At 41.6% G+C, this 16,379-nt stretch overlaps 2 protein-coding genes across 3 annotated transcripts; both read right to left on the bottom strand.

The window, feature by feature from the left end:
* Positions 1–550: 550 nt before the first annotated feature.
* LOC118310439 lies at positions 551–16,379 on the bottom strand. The gene is made up of 12 exons (XM_047331926.1): positions 16,278–16,379; positions 14,707–14,852; positions 13,165–13,348; positions 11,338–11,423; positions 9,939–10,351; positions 7,379–7,502; positions 6,728–6,906; positions 5,938–6,039; positions 2,361–2,511; positions 1,732–1,910; positions 934–1,035; positions 551–715 (listed from the first exon to the last, which is right to left on the bottom strand). The coding sequence occupies exons 2-12, from the start codon at positions 14,816–14,818 to the stop codon at positions 662–664; spliced, it is 1,686 nt and encodes a 561-aa protein (XP_047187882.1). The 5' UTR covers positions 14,819–14,852; positions 16,278–16,379; the 3' UTR covers positions 551–661.
* rbp1.1 (retinol binding protein 1, cellular, tandem duplicate 1) lies at positions 4,127–9,958 on the bottom strand. Of its 2 annotated transcripts, XM_035634441.2 has the most exons (6): positions 9,822–9,958; positions 9,168–9,378; positions 7,379–7,515; positions 6,728–6,906; positions 5,938–6,039; positions 4,127–4,809 (listed from the first exon to the last, which is right to left on the bottom strand). In XM_035634441.2, the coding sequence occupies exons 2-6, from the start codon at positions 9,320–9,322 to the stop codon at positions 4,759–4,761; spliced, it is 624 nt and encodes a 207-aa protein (XP_035490334.1). In that variant the 5' UTR covers positions 9,323–9,378; positions 9,822–9,958; the 3' UTR covers positions 4,127–4,758. The 2 variants fall into 2 exon arrangements, with proteins under 2 accessions (XP_035490334.1, XP_047188140.1); XM_047332184.1 differs by lacking the exons at positions 9,168–9,378; positions 9,822–9,958 and having other exon boundaries at positions 7,379–9,120.

Genomic DNA, 16,379 nt, shown 5'->3' with positions numbered 1-16,379 from the left:
GGATCTCATCTCATCTCATCCCATCTCATCTCACCTCCAGGATACAACCACATTTGTCCAGCAGATGGCGTTTTAAGCACTGATTTATGAAAGTAGCCAATTTGGAAACAAAAATTTTTAGGCCTGATATTTAAGATGTATGTTTTTTAATTGCTTATGGAATTCGAGTCGATTTGGTTTACGCAGATTTAATACAAGTCTTAGGTGCACTCTGTGTTTTGGAAAGTTTTATGGTTTAGTTGTTTTTTTTGTCTTTCACTTGCATGGTCTAATTTTTGGGGCTCTCTTCTCCAAGATGACACAGTACATGGAGTGGGGTCAGAGGACGATTGTCTAAATTCACCTCATATGTGTGCTGTAATACAGAGCCCCTTTTTCTCTATTGTAATATCTCTGCGAGAATGCACTCTGATGTTCTTGGAGATAGACAGAGAAGACACAACAGTGGTCTGGTGAGAGGTGCCAAGGTTTAGATATATTTGTCAATAGAGTAGCTCCACATGAAGACTAATGGTATGTGGCCACCGTATTCATACAAAATCACAGTATGTTTAACTGAACTTCCTTTATTTCAATTTTTTTCTGTTTTCACATCTGGGAAACATGTTACTGGGGGAGCAATGTTGACAAAGTAGATTACAAAAAAATAGATAATTGCCCTTCATTCTTTTCTCCCAAACACCTGATGACAAACAACATCTTCACATGTCAGCTCCTGTCAGCAGGGAGGAAAAAGAATCTGTTAATATAAGGGATTCTTAAAAAAAAACAAAAAAAAGGTTTTAAAGTGTTAACACTGTCTAAAATCCGATTCTGCTGTGCAATACACCAAACTAATCGAATTTCTTTTATTTTTTATTAAAATCAATTACACCATGTTCTGCTTCAGATCTCACAAAAATCGAATTACCACGACCGACACTGTGGACCCACCAGGTAGAGTTTATCTCCTTCGATCCAGTGTTTCCATCCTCGGTTGGCTTTCTCTCCCTTCTGGGTGCACACCAGCTTGTTCCCCTCCCAGGTCACCAGACACTACAGGAAAACATATGACTCTGTATTCATGTATTTTTGATTCAACACTGTGATGACAAATTTTCATTGGGACTGAAACTGCCTGCTTCCACCTACATGGCTACTTTCATTACTCAAAATAGACACAAGTTGTCAGTGTAGAGTCTCAAAAGTCTCTAGTAATTGCATACACACTATCAATGAATAACAGACAGTTTAATACACTGTAGTGAATTTTACTGGAATGTAAAAACACCATGCTTTAATTTATTTCCACCGCATCCAATGTCATGAATAACATTTCCCCGATAATGGAAGAGGTGTGACTCTAAAAGCCTGTGGGCAACTGATCAATCATTGGCATCACAAGTCATTTTGTGTCAGCGAGAGCTATAATTTTAGGATATTGTTTAAAATATAATGACCCCCTTCCCCCTGGGTTTTAAAATGATTTCCTTTCACTGGAATCCAGTGTAACTTCACATTAATCCCTGTTAATTTTCCTGTTATCATCGACACATAACTGCTGATGGTTTCGGTCTGTTTTTATCTCTCATGTTAAACATACACCACGGAGCAATCGTTGCCTGGACACACTCAGATAAAACACGTTGTTATTATCACCTCAACAACAAGGAAAATGTGAAAATCCACCGATCAGATAAACTATCACTGCCTCGTCTCTTCAAGGTCTCCGTACGTGCGAGGTCAACCCACCTTGATGTTTCTGTTGTCGAGTCCCTTGGTGCACTCATCAAACTCCACCCCCACAGTGAAGGCCAGCTCATAATTCCTGAAGGTGCTCAGTGTTTTGAAATTAAACTTGTCTCCATCTTGGACGACCACTTTGGTCTGGGACAGGGAGATTGCAATTTTTCTTGTAGCAAAGTCAATATCTGGGGTTGGAAGAGGTTTTTTTTAATTAAAATAATTGGTCAATTCAGAACAGTGGGATAACTCTGCAAAAATTATATTTTAAAATGAACAGAGAATTCAATTTTGAGCTTTTTACTGATGACTGTATGACTTTAGTGTTTAGAAGAGTATACTTTGGTCTTCATTTATGTCCATGACAAAAGAAAATGTAGCTGACTGATTGTAAGATGTGAATATTGTTCAGATCTGCAATTATAGTTGAACTCAACACGAATCTGTGGTGAAAACAATATTGCATTAACTCCAAGGCAGATTGGACACAGCAGGAAGATAAAGAGTGCATGAAATTGGATGATTTTGTTACTCAGGCAGCTTGGTCAGCCTGTCACAACACCCTGCAACTCTACTTCACCAACGAACTTAGACGACACAGACCAAAATCAAACTCGTTAGAATTAAAAGTTTCTTACTCAGTGCTTTTAAATATTCCTCAAATTTCTCATTGGTTTCCAGTATCCATTTCCCACTGAAGTCTGCAGGCATGGTGGCAGCCGGCGGCACGGTTGAGCGTGTAGACTTTAGACAGTGTGAACAGGGGGAAGGTGCAGGGTGTCCCGCTTTTATTTGAGTCAGGAGGCGGAGAGGTCAGAGAACTATTGATAAGTGAGTTTATGGCTTGAAGGGGATTGGCAGGGGCAGTTTTTTTGGGAGGGGGAGGTGGAGGGGCAGGAGTCACCCTTTTCTTTCAGTCTTTACACGGCCATTGGAGGGGTTACTAAGGTCATATCTGTGGGTGCCCCCCCCCCCCCACACACACACACACACACTGACACACGCACACATCCACATACTACCACTCTTTCTCTCACATGTGTTTCAATGTACAGACAGAAGAAGCTGTTTTGTAACATCTGCCAACAGTGACTGCTCTTTATTTGTTCTTTCCCCTAATGCGAACTCAAATACTAAACAAGAGAAGCCTGAACTTTGAGCATAAAGGTTAATAAAGTTCAGTCTTGCAGTAAAAAAATTACAAAATATACATCCGTGACAATTATTTAAATGCAAATAAATGGCTGGGTACATTTTTTCTCCCCAGGATAGCCTCCAGGCATATTTTGATATATATAAAATACACTGTTTGGAATAATAATTTTCATCTGATATTGTTTTTCTACAAAACTAGTTTCAAATTGTAAGAACTACACTCTATCCCAGAAAAATCCCAGAATGCATGAATTTAAAAATATTTGTTTTGTTTCAGAAGTTAAATTAGAATTCCCAAGATTTTCATCATATCAAATCATATTTGTACATTTTGTATGGCTCGCAGTTATTCTGCTCTACCCATTTACTGTGGCAGGGTCCGCCATTTCCACTCTGGATCATATGAAATGCCATAGGATTAAAAGAAAACTATTATTAAATATATCCAGCCCTCAATGATTGATAAATAGATTATTTGGTCCTGGTTCACCCAGAACCCACAAATTCCACAGAAATGTTTTATTGAGAATAAATATAAAATGTAGATTTTGCAATGGCATCAGACTCTGTTTGGAACCGTTCCCTAACATCATAATTTTTTTTGAACCAGCCAAAGCAAGTGCAGGGAGTGATCAATAACAACCCCCCCACCCCACCCCTGGGGAACCATAAATAAACAGAGCCTGCAGGTGGAAGCCTGTGTGGCGGCGGTGGGTGTGAATGCACAAGAAGCCGCAGGAAGCAGAACAGTAGGGTTGAGCAGCAGCAGCAGCAGCAGGAGAAAAGCATGAGCAAGTGAGTTGGACGGCTTATATAAATTGCCCAGTTGGTAATGGGGATGCACAAAGTGAGCAGACGGATTAGCTGGTTCACAGCACAGCGTGGCTCAAGTTGTCTGGCTGAAGCTCGGAGGGCTTCACTTTTGCACTTTGGAAATTGTCAAGTCGGAGGCCCTAGGATTCCTCGTGCATGTCCTTATCAGACAAACAGAGCTACTAACACCAAACCTCAGTGAATAGGAGCAGTTCATTTTTGTTGGTTTGGTGTGGTCGTATCACAGGAGGTGGATTTGTCCGAAGAAAATACAAATCTCACCTTGGGGAGGGGTTGGGAAGAGGGTTTGAGGGAATGGCCGGGTTAAGCACACAAAATGTTGTAAGGATTCTGAAATTGGATGCATCTGAATGTAAATTAGTGATGTTGCAACAAAAAGTTCATGATAAAAAAACAAGAGACACGCAGAAAGAGATGGATGATATTGTTGCGCACTGACTAATTTATTGATTCATTGATTCATTTTTACTATCAATTGCACAGTCCCAGTCACAGGATTTGGGAGGGCTATATACACACACACATCATATCTGATATCCACTCTGGAGACTAAGCATCAGCAGCCAAGAAACTTACAGTTGTAAACCAATCTCAGATCACTGTGTTCCAGTCATCCACTCTTTTCTGTGTCCATAACTGTCCTAACTCAGTCGTCCCTGAACAAACAAACACAAGAAGGAAAGAAAGGACTCTCCCACTGTGTGTAATCAGTCTGGCTCACCCATCAGATCAGCTACCCCTATAGCAGAATGCATGCATCCGACAAATCTAAAAACGTTAATCAAAGGAGAACCCACCCTAAGACAGATATAAAGAACTGCATTTGGTGTTTTTTTTTTCACTGATGCACATGCTGACGTGCATTTACTGTACTAGATATATGTAATTGTCTTTGGCAGAGAAAGGTGACAGTTTTGATGGAATGTAACTGTGTCTCTATCAAAAGAATACCATTTATAACCAATTAATTCCTATAAAATATGGTAGATGGACGTGTGGAGAGATGCAGAAAGGGGGGTGGCACAGCCTCCTTCAGTCAGAGCCAACTTAGGTCTTCTTGAAGACCTGCTTGGAAACAACTCCTCCAGCTCTCAGCTCCTGTGGAGCAACAATTGAAAGTGTAAAGTTTTAAGGGGTTGTTTGAAGAGGTTTAAAATTATTGGTCAATCGAGGGAAAGGAGCAGGTTGAGCAGGGACAATCTGACATGAGCTGTTGACACACTAACGGTAACCAAGGGCTTGGGTAAGGATGGGTTGATTATGAATAAAGGATGTGTTACAATCATCCAATGTGATGCACATTTTGTTTTTATTCTTTTAATATATTTCCAAATTCTGACCCATTGTGTTTGAATAGAGTTGAATAGTTAAATTTATCGTCATGTATCCAACTTGTAATATATTTTCTTCCACTAGAGTTCACTGCCGCCCAACATTCAAACCCTCTTTCAGCTCTTGGGAACTCTTCACTAATAACTAATTTCATGGCAGCTGATGGAAAACATATGTTGGCTGCACTAAAACCAAATAATTTGGTCGATTCTTTTCTTTTCCTGAGCTCTGTCAGCAGTGATCATCCAGAGTTCAATCTGATAATGCAGAGCTAATGAAAATGGTAATGTGCGAGTCATTACTTTAAATTCTTTTCAGATGCAAATGCTTTCATTACAGGGCCACACTGGGGCCACACTATGAATAATTTCACAGAGGAGTTGTTTGAAAAAAAACAAAAAAACCTCAACAAAACCCATTACTCAAGTTCTTTTAACAGAAACTAGTTTTATAAAGTCAAGATAATACCACAACAGAAGTTGATGTTGGTGTCTGCTGGATCATTGGAGTTCCCAGGTCATGAAGAAATTAGGCATTTTAAATCTTGCATTATTAAGCATCAGTCATTATGACTTTTGAGACTCAAAATGTATGAATTTGTATTGTTTTCCCTTGAAACTTCATCCTCAGAGGTACTTTCTTACGGGGAAATACGACAGTAAAGATGTGACACTAAATGAGCCACACATACTTGTAACTGTGTTAACTTTGTGTGTGTGTGTGCATGCAGCTCACACAGAGTAATGTAAAACTGCTGGAGCTGAATTCTTATTGGAGTCACTCATAAAAAAAGATATGCATTACACATACTGTGCTGAGAGGCATTTTGGATTTGAATTTATGTGACCAAACCGCATACATTAATATTCATGGAAGGAACCGATGTTTTCTTACCAAATGAAGCTCATCTCCATCCACCCAGTGGGTCCAGCCTCTACCTTCAATCTCTCCCTTCTGCACACACACCAGCTTGTCTCCCTCCCAAGCGATGGTGGTCTGTACAAGGATCACAGCTCAGGGTGAGACACAGGTGGGGTTATGATACATGATGCGTCAGTGGAGGATTGATTCAAACGTAACAATTTAGAAACATGGTTGCTCTCATAAAGATATACAATAGCCCCTATGAGAGGCCCAGTCCTCCTCTTCCTCCATCCCTCTTAAAATAATTACTCAGATAAAATCACCACATACAGACGCACGTGACCGTCACTCTTTGCCACCCACCAAACAGCTTATAGCTTATCTATAATCAGCCTATCAGCATTAAAATGAAAATGTTTCTCAAGGGGTGCCACAGATAATCTTTAAGCCCGTTCAGTATTCAGTGACACCGTCTGATCGAATAATTGTGAATCTTGACTTATATATTTAGCCTCTTCCTCTTCTTTTCCTGCAGTATCTGACATAGGTCTCTACCACATCAGTTCAACAACAACAGTCTGAAAAGTTTGAGAAGTTTTAAATGTAGATGGAAAGTTTTGGATGGCCAACATATGCCCATCACAGTCCAGACAGGTGCCACCAAGAAAAGTCAGTTAGCACATCTGCAGCGAAGAGTTCGTGCCACAGGAAGAGTTTCACTTGTCAGAGTAGTGGCTTAACAGGTTTGCCCAGTGCATCATGTAATTGCCCCATTAAAATGTATTGAATCCCCTCGGAGTACCCTGGTCCGGATACTCACCATGCATTTCCTGTCGTCCACTCCAGACAGATCCTCCTCGAACTCTTTGCCCACGTGGAAGTCCATGTTGTAGTTCTTGAAGGTGCTGAGGGTCTTGATGATTATGTGGTCCCCCTCGTGGACAATGTCCTTGTCAGGCTTCAGCAGGGTTGCAATTTTCCTGATGGCGACATTCACATCTGCGATGGGCCCCAGAGCAAAGAGGAGGCAATGAGAAACTGCTCCGGTTTTTTAAAGTGTGAGAGACGAAGCTGATTTGACGTGATATTTTGCAATCCAGCTTGTTTACTTTATGGTGAAGAAGAACATTTCTGGTAAAATAATGAAAATGAGGCTGCTATTCCTCTTAATAATTATAGTTCCTGCATAAAAGTAATTGGAAGACATTACATATCACAGCAAATTGCAATTTGGTAATAATATCACAAGTTTTTAGACGAAACACAGAATGGCTGTAATCTCACTTTACCAGAGGATTGTTTGTATAGTTATCGAATTATCTGATAAAAAATATTACTTATTCAAATATACTATTCACATTTAAATCTTTCATATTAATATCCTAATTCAGGGGAGATGTCAGGCTTGTTCTAATACCACCAACAGGCCAGAACTTCCACCTACTTCTACAATGTTTTTTAAGAAACTCACCGAGAGCCTTCAGGTACTCCTCGAAGTTATCACTGGAAATCATTTTCCAATATCCGTTCAGATCAACAGGCATGTTTGCTGTGTCTCTGCAGGCTTCGCAACTCTCGGGCAGTGAGGAGGTAGGCTGTGGACGGAGACTTGCGATAGAATGCAGAAAGCTGCTGTCAAAAGCCTCAATTTGAACCAAACTCACTTTAATCCGATTACCTGTCCCTCGCACCTCCCACCTCCCTCGTTCAACACCATGTAACCCCACAATCCCCAGCACGTTTTCCCCGCACGTATGCTGGGAACATGCGGCGTGCATACATAATGCAGAATAATACACTTTGTGTGCTTTATGTTGGAGAGTGCTTACTCCGCCTGTGTGGGATTAGGATGAATACACTTCCTTTATTAATTGACTCAGTCGCACTTTTGTGCAATTCCACGTGTAGCAGATTTGGCCTGGTTCTGTTGTATAAGACGAGGCCCGTTTTCAATCATGCTTCCATCACTGAGCCATCAACAATCAGTCTAATGGAATAAAAATCACACAAAGATCAATTAAAACGTCGATCCGCCTGCAGCTTTGGGCGAACGCAGCAAACGTTGCGGATGATATGTACAGTACAAAAAAAAGCAGAATCACCTGAGCTTAAAATGATCCAACTGCAACAATTAAAGGTTGCACAAAAGGCCTGTCACATCCTTTGTCTCGCCTAAATAACTCAATTAATTTGATAATCTCTCTTTTGGGCCAGCTGCAGCCAACCCACTGTCTAAATCCTTTAGAGAGTGGAACACAAAGAGACACACAGACACAGACACACAGACACACACACACATAAAAGGATGCCAGTCTGTATCAGTGGCACAGTGGCGCTTTCAGCCATTGGCCTCAGTGAGATATGACCTCCTGTAGCTGAGCAACTGTCAGGATTATTTTAAATCCTTTGGAGGAAGAAAAAAAAATAATGCAGGCCTGCAGACACACAGTGTGTGAACGATGGTAATGGGGAAACTGAATAGATCCACGATCAATTGCCGTCGGGAGGCTGCAGCAGAGAGTGGACACCCTCACTGATATTCATGTGAGAGGAAATTCATAACAGGATAACAATTAAAAAATGTACACGCGGTGGCTGGAAGCAAAGATTTCAGTGCACTGCAAATACCACCCTGCAGAAAATCACAAAAACACACAGCAAAAATCTTACAGGCTGATTCGTGGAGTTGTACATACGTAAAGTAGACAACAGCCACTACTACATGAACACATAAAGGTTTGAGTTTTTCCTCCAACAACTGATTTTTAGTCCTGTGGAGTTGAAGTGTGGGGGAGGCTTTCAATGAACGTTCAGAATTCCATGTTGGTTGATTGAAATCACTGAAAATGTATCAGAAAAACACAATTAAGTAAAATATATTTGGATCTACGATCTACGATCTACGTCGCCTTTCGTGATGCAGTTTCTTTTTGTGATCTCGTCTTTTTAAAAATGATTTTTGCCTCAACTTTCTTATTAGATGTTGGCATTTTTTTCCATTTGTATTATCAAGTTTTCTAATTCTTGTTTTTGTTCTGTTTAGATCTTGCCTGTCTCTGTTGGTTGAGTTTAGTAGACGGTGTAAACACCAGGGACAATGACAGGAAATGTCAAGACTTTACTATTCAATCCCTGAAACAGTCTGGTATGTTGCACTTGTATCAATATATTAGAATGATGTTTATCTATCCCTCCATGCATTTTCTTACACTTATCCGCGAATGAGTTGCTAGGCAGGGTGTTCCAGATGTACCTCTCACCTGCCACGCTTTCCAGATCCTCCTGGGGGGATCCTGAGGCGTTTCCAGGCCAGACGGGATAGATAGTCCCTCCAGCGAGTTTTGGGTCTACCTCTGGGTCTCCTCCCAGTTGGGCATGCCCAGTAAACCTCAGATGAAAGGCGTCCAGGTGGCATCCTGACAAGGAGCCCGGGTACAATGTGACTACAAGCGGCTGAAATTAGTTTTCTCCCTAGAACGATGCAAATCAAAAACCTGTGAGCTTTAATCAACTTAAAAACTTCATATTAAAGTAAAGGATTTGGGTTGTTTAAGGGACTTGGTCTTATGTCCTTGTTATTTCTAAAATCCAGGCATCCTTGCTTCTGATTTTATACATTCAAACGGCGATTAAAAAAAGACACCAGTAAGAGAAGTAATACTTAATGTATTGGATTTTATATCAGTTTTTACCAGCAACAATGGTGTGCAATGTGAAAAACTAAAAAGAATAGAAAACTATTAGCAGACAAATGATCTTTCGCACCATGGAACAAGGACTCATGACACTTCATGGTGTAGGAATCAAACGACATCACAGTTTAGATGCTTCCCACTAAGACAAGCGATCCCTGGGAAACGGATATTAGACCAAACATGTTTTTTTGTGTGTAGACATTTGAAGGCTGTGCAAACCTCTTCCACTCTGCCGTCCAGGTGAAGCAAACAGGGCCTCCAGTCCATGAAGAGAAGCACCGGTCTGTGAGTAAATCCACTCCCATGTTCATCTCTGATGCAGCAGTCAGTCCATCAGTCATCCAGACTGTTCACTGGCTCGTGTGCCTTCTTGATGAGTGGCCTCAACACCAGGCCCTCATTCCTCCTCTCGCTGTCCTCTGTGTAAAGATTGTGCTGGTGAATATATTCTATCACCGAGTCTGGGACCAGGTACTTTACGCTCAGACCTCGTCTCAGAGCCCGCCGCACCTCTGTGGCGCTCGTCTCGTTCCTCACCCACTCCCTCACCAGGAAGATGTTCTGATGGTGGCGGGAGAGCATGTCCGACTGGTGAACCGTCCGCTCGGGCTGCAGCCCGCCTCGGCTGACGGAGACGAGGCCGAAACGCCCGACCACCTCCTCAACGTGCTTGTCCTGCCACAAGCCTGGGATCTTGAATGTGTCGAGGAAGTCAGCCCCGCACAGGAGCTTCAGCTGGGGAGAGGGGCCTGAGGGGGGAGGAAGATCCCGATCTATGATCAATAATTCTACTTTATGATAGTTTATGAGGCCTGATGATATAAAGATGGCCTTACAAATAGTCCTTGTTTCAACCTCAAAATGTATTCACTGATCACAAGTCACATTTCTCGGAATTCCTTCTCGATCAGAATCAACAGATGTGTTTTTGATGCTGTGTTTTTATTCTAAGCAGCTATGAAGCCAAACAGTGAAACAATCCTCAAGTGGTGCTCATTTTGAAAGCATGGAAACAGTCCAGTCAGTGTTTGCCAACTGGCTTCTCCACGATTAAGTAAAAAAAAAAGGGAATCCAATAATACAGTACATGAATTAATTGTTTCCTCAGAGAGCTAATATGAAGAGCAGAATTGAAAAAAAAAACCTGGAGGGGCTGGTCACGACTGGACAAGAAAAAGAAAAAGTAAAAACTAGTAAAACATATTGGTCTGGTGCTGCAGGATGAAGCTCATCATAACAAGACAAATTATTCTGAACTGTGTGAACTTGTGTTTGGAAAACACATGAGATTCGTCAAGTTTGGGCAGCAATGTAAAAAAAACAATGGCAGCAGGGCCCAAACAGATATCTTCTGTGATTGATTTTGATAACACGTACACACATACACGCACGCACACACACACACACACACACACACACACACACACTAGCGCTAAACTCTGAGGACAGCAGTGGCTGACGGGAGGAGGCATTTGATCATAAACCACTAAAGTGCTGGCAAAGTCGAGCTTTGGAATGCTGGTGGTGCACATGAAACCCTTTTCATGTGCACCACCAGCATTCCAAAGCTCAGCAGGATTCATTCTGTGGGGAACATGAATGTCTATGAAATATCTCATACCGACCTATCTAACCGTTTTTGAGATGCAAATTAAAAACAACATATAAATTCCTGAAAACACTGATGGGTAAACGTGTTACTGAACCCAAGTTCCCAAAAACCTGAAGTTCTCACCTGAGTGGGGGTTGGTGTTACTGCTGGAGTCAGTTTGCAATCCTGCTCTTTGCTCATACTCCCTTAGAATGCGTCCATTATGATACCTGCACAACAACAGAAGGTACGAGAGAGAAAGAGAGACTGACAATTCATTTCTATAATTCTAGATGGCAATACGTGTCAGTAACAACATCCTGTAGTTTCATGTGCAGTGTATTATCACTGTGTATTAATCTATCATTTCACTGTCTTCGTTTTTAGCATGTGCTTAAGCAACATGCAAGTGAAGCTTTATCAAACTCAATTACAAAAAGAGAGTCACAGAGGAGCCTTAAAAAAGGATGAATGAAACACTTCACTGTTTTCAAGTAAAGCTTCTTAAACGGTTTCTCACACATTTGTGCTTGTGTGTGTGTGTGTGTGTGTTTGGGAGTGAGATGACGTGTGACATGGCTCAAAGCCTTGGACAACGGGCCACTTCATGCCTTGATCTGCAAACGTGTTACGCAAACACAGCTTACAGATGACCGCTAACAAGGGGATTTGTAAGAAAAATGTGGAGCAGGAAAGGGGTAGAGTGAATAAGGTGAGAGAAACATCTAAAATTAGCCCAAATATGGACCTTTGAGCAGATGCAACTTACTCAATTTAAATGGACATTGAGTATGCGTGCACAATAATGCAGTGGGAGGTACTTTTTTTTATCATTGGATGCTGATTAATTCCTTGAGTGACACACTTAATGAGTCCAAGTTACACAAATAGCACATTTCTGCACAGTAAACCTCTGTGATGCAAAGTGGGACAACAGCCAAAATGTCCTCATTCACGTCTTCTCATTATGAATGCAGAAGCTCCGCCTGCCTCTCTTCACCCACATACATACTGGATCCTCTGCAACTCTTTACGACGTCACCCTTCCCACTTGGCCCATGAATTCAACAGCCTCCGATTTCGTCCCGTGAAAAAACCCAGAGCTGCCACAGGTCCAGTCTCGTCTGACAGTCCTCGAGAGGCGATAACCTGCAATTTAGGCTCAGGGGAACTTGGTAACACTCTCGTTACACCTACACGGTTGAAGTTGGCTTTTAGGAGGGCTGATGGAGGAGCAGCAAAGGAGTGTGCATCCCCGTGAACTCTGCAGGTGCAATGGCAAAACTAGGACAGTGTCAGAAAGGACAAAAATATTTTGTCTCATGTCCCAAGACGGATGTAAAAGACACTCTAAAAGCTAATAGAAGCATAAAGCAGCGAGTGGGCAACACTCTGCTGGTGGATATAAACTGGAACCAAATGTCCTTGACCCAGTCGTGAAAGAGGTTTATCTTCCATGCTGTGGCGTGCTAGAAACGGGATGGTATTTGATACAGAAAATTAAAGTTCAGCCAATGCTGACAGTGTGAGGGAAATCCTTATGAGTAGCCCCCTGTTACTTTAATTGGAGTAATCACGGCCCAAATAGGTCAATTCAGAAAGAAAAAAAATAAGAGAGATGAAGAAATGGGACATCGGGTGAGTCCTCAGAGTCCTCCGCTCAAAGTGAAGGTATGCTGACTATTCTCTACACAGAGGGCATTTTTTGTTGAGTGATTAACCACTAAAGCGTTATAAATTATACAGTGAATGGAAATTAACTTACTGGATTCACTGACTGCAGTTATCAAAACCAACTTGTGCAGCAGAAGATGAAATAATCAGCGAGGTGCTTTAACAGCAAAGAGGAGACAAAAGGCTGGTATAACCCAGGAAACTGTTCTTGCATGTTCTCCACCTCTGACCCTGGAAACATTCCTTTTTTTAAATGAGGCAGTTCACCTCTGATGTTGCAGTAAAGATGTTTTATACCTCATGGTGACCACCGTCTCCGTCCAGTCTGGCTGCTGGCTCTCCCATTCATCAACCGTGACCCAGTTGGAGCTGCGCAGTGCCAGCTTTGCCATAGCAATGCGGTGCTCAGCCTGTACCAGGCCTTGCTTTCCATAGCTGTCGCTCACTGGAGACACGATGCCACCCACCACCTGGTACTGGCCTGAGAGGAGAGATGATTAGTACGGCTTTTCTGGGTCAAGACAGCAAATACAGAAATGGAATATAAATTGGCAGATGAAGTAATCTCTGTAAGATACTGATGCTAATATTATTAACAATTTGTCAGATGTCACATTCGAGGAGAAAGGCTGCAGCTGATCTTTTTGAAACAAGGCGAGGAAGGAGCCTGATCATGAATTGAAGTGTCATTACTATTATCAATATAACATGACTCATAACTCATAAGGTTTAGAAACATATTCAAATCTTGATTGGGCAATACAGAAGCAAAAGCAACTTATGCTCATTCTAGTGTTTTAAAATGGTTCAAAGCAGATGCTATTTGTAGCTGCAGCACAAAGATTTGGCAAAGGGAGAAGAACTGCGGCTCCTGCACGCAGCTCACAGTCATTTCTGATGGTTACCCTCAAACTGGTCAGCTGATGTCTTAGGGGTCAAGGCTTTAAAAGGAAACTGTAAGAGCATTATTCATGTTCCCGCCCAATGAAATGCTGCATGGATTCATAAAGCATCTTAGAGCGAGAGAGCTGACTCAGTGTAACGCTAATAACGATGTCGTTATGACCGTGTGATCAGGCCAACGCTCTGGGATATAAATGGTCCTGGGTTTGGGTTTACACAGGGAGACCGTGCCTGCTGATATGGGTGCTACATGGGACCGCGTGGCAGCACATGCGAAGACGCAGAGTCTAGAGTAACTGAGCTTTTATTTCATCCATGAAGAGCGCAACAATTTTAGGTCACTGCAACAACAGAAAGTGTGGTCATCACTGTATGTAGTTTTGTAAACAATCAACAAAATAAAAGTCTCCCTTTATTTCATGCTTTTTGTAACTATGATTCAGGAAAAAGCCAAGAAAGTGGAGTGTTTAAAGCTGAATTTCATTAACATTTCTACCACTACTTCAACTTCATTTGTCCCCCAAGGGGCAATTTGTTTTACAAAACGGCAAACAGAAAAAGTTTGCAGAACATTTCCAAAACAAGATTAAAAACAAAACCGGGTTACTGTCATATAAAATCCTTGTGGATAATGTGTTAGCAAATACCATACTTTACACATTAGGGCGAAAGAAATGTTAAAGGATTCATCTGGAGTTGGGTTTGTATATTACTATATATAATATTCACTTCTCTTTTATTTCTTTTCAAAAAAATCCCAAGAGCTTTTACAAGGGCTGCTCTGACCCTGAGGGTTATGCAGAAAGTAAAATGAAACACACAGACAGCCAGTCTATGAAAATAAAAACTGTTGATGTATGTTCTTTGGGATATCACATTTATTTACAATTAGCCCTAATTCAAACTTCAGTGAAATCTGCGATGACCGGAGCTGACCTGTGCTGTGCATGTGGTCCCTTGCCAGCTCAAACAGCCTCATGTGCTGGTTGGTGATGGGATTAAAGGAGCCGCAGGCTAGCAAGACGAGTGGAACACGGCGGTTTGCCATTTTGATTAATCCCGTCACACCATGGTCAAAGAACCTTGGTGGAAAGCAGAGTGAAGAGTTATTAACGGGAGTCAGACAATGGGAAACAAAGGCGACAGGACTGAAGGAATCTAGCAGATAGAGAGCGAGTCGTCTGCTAGAAAAACTTCCGAAGGGAAACTTTTCTTGAGCTGTGTGTTGCAGCACTTTGCCTCAGTTGCATAAACCTTAACAACTGACTTGTCATTTGGTGGAGTTTTTTTTATTATTATCCCAAAGCACCTTATACTGTATGAGTGCAGCATTAGTAAAGTGAAGTTGGAGAGATGTGACCCCATGCTGCTATACCGTTCTCTGCCCGTTTATCATCAGCACACGCAAAATGTGCACTGGCAAGAAAGAAAGTGGAAGCATTTTACCTGAGTCAGACACTGGAGGAGCCGGGCACCCGCTTGTTTCTAATGTCTACATTTGTAAGGAGCCAAGAGGGAAATTAACGGCAGCCAATGTTCAGCAGATGGCACACATTAGCGGAAGAGATTGTTGATTAAACCAGCTACCATTTAAAACAAACGACTTCACTAGGTACATGTTATTTGGATTAGAGGTAATTCTTGGTTAACTTCATGTCTCCTGCTTAACGGTTGCCGGCTCTGTAAGAGTCCTCCAGCTTTCAGTTGTGCCTTAAAACACATTTTTATGTGCACCGCCTTCCCATTTGACCACTACATATAATAGTGTTCGCACGAGAAAGATGTTCACATAGGACCACTTTGAAAATGCGATGCTGCATCTCAAAGGGCTATCCTTAAATAAATTCAAAATTCATGCATGTTCATGTTTGCTCTGAATATATTTGATAATGTATTAGTGGTGGATTCACATGGCTGTTTGGATGAATTTTGATCTTTTAGCGATCCCCAGCAAGTACATTTTTTATATAGTGTTACCGGTGTAATTTTTATATTCCATTTGACTGATTTCAATCAGTGCGCCTCACATGAATAGTGCCACATAATTAAATATTCATCCAATGACTAATCCCAGGATTGCTATTTCTATTTTGCATTAGGGCCATTGCTCATTTATGTAACTAATGCACACGAGGAAGAAACAAGCTGCATTCAACAAACCGTCAGGCTCGCACGTTTTGTGACAAAATAAGAAACTCCCTGTAAGAAACTTTGTTGATGTCGTCTTCCCCACTTCAGCTTGAAGTTCACACGTTTTAAGATATCAGACATAGAAGCTACGTGTTAACTGTGCAGGTTAAGTCAAAGAGGAAAACATTAAATTCAACAATATTATGTAAACTAGCCTTGACATTGAACAAGCGGCTAACATTATTTGACCTCGACATGCTACATACAAACACACATTCGACTGTAAGTGGAGCTGGAACTGGACAGCGGCACATTAAAGCCGCCATCGCACCAAACAACGTTTCATGGTAACAATGGTTAATAATTAATCTCATTACCTTTTTTATTTTCACATTACTGTTGCTGTTAGGAGACTGTGTCACACTCTCTCCGTCCCCTGGATCCGCGCATCCGCCGCTCGATGGTTCCGCTGAGAAAAC

The sequence above is a fragment of the Scophthalmus maximus genome, chromosome 5 (assembly GCF_022379125.1).
Source record: "Scophthalmus maximus strain ysfricsl-2021 chromosome 5, ASM2237912v1, whole genome shotgun sequence".
Classification (NCBI taxonomy): Eukaryota; Metazoa; Chordata; class Actinopteri; order Pleuronectiformes; family Scophthalmidae; genus Scophthalmus; species Scophthalmus maximus.
This window is presented reverse-complemented; position numbering and strand designations above follow the sequence as displayed.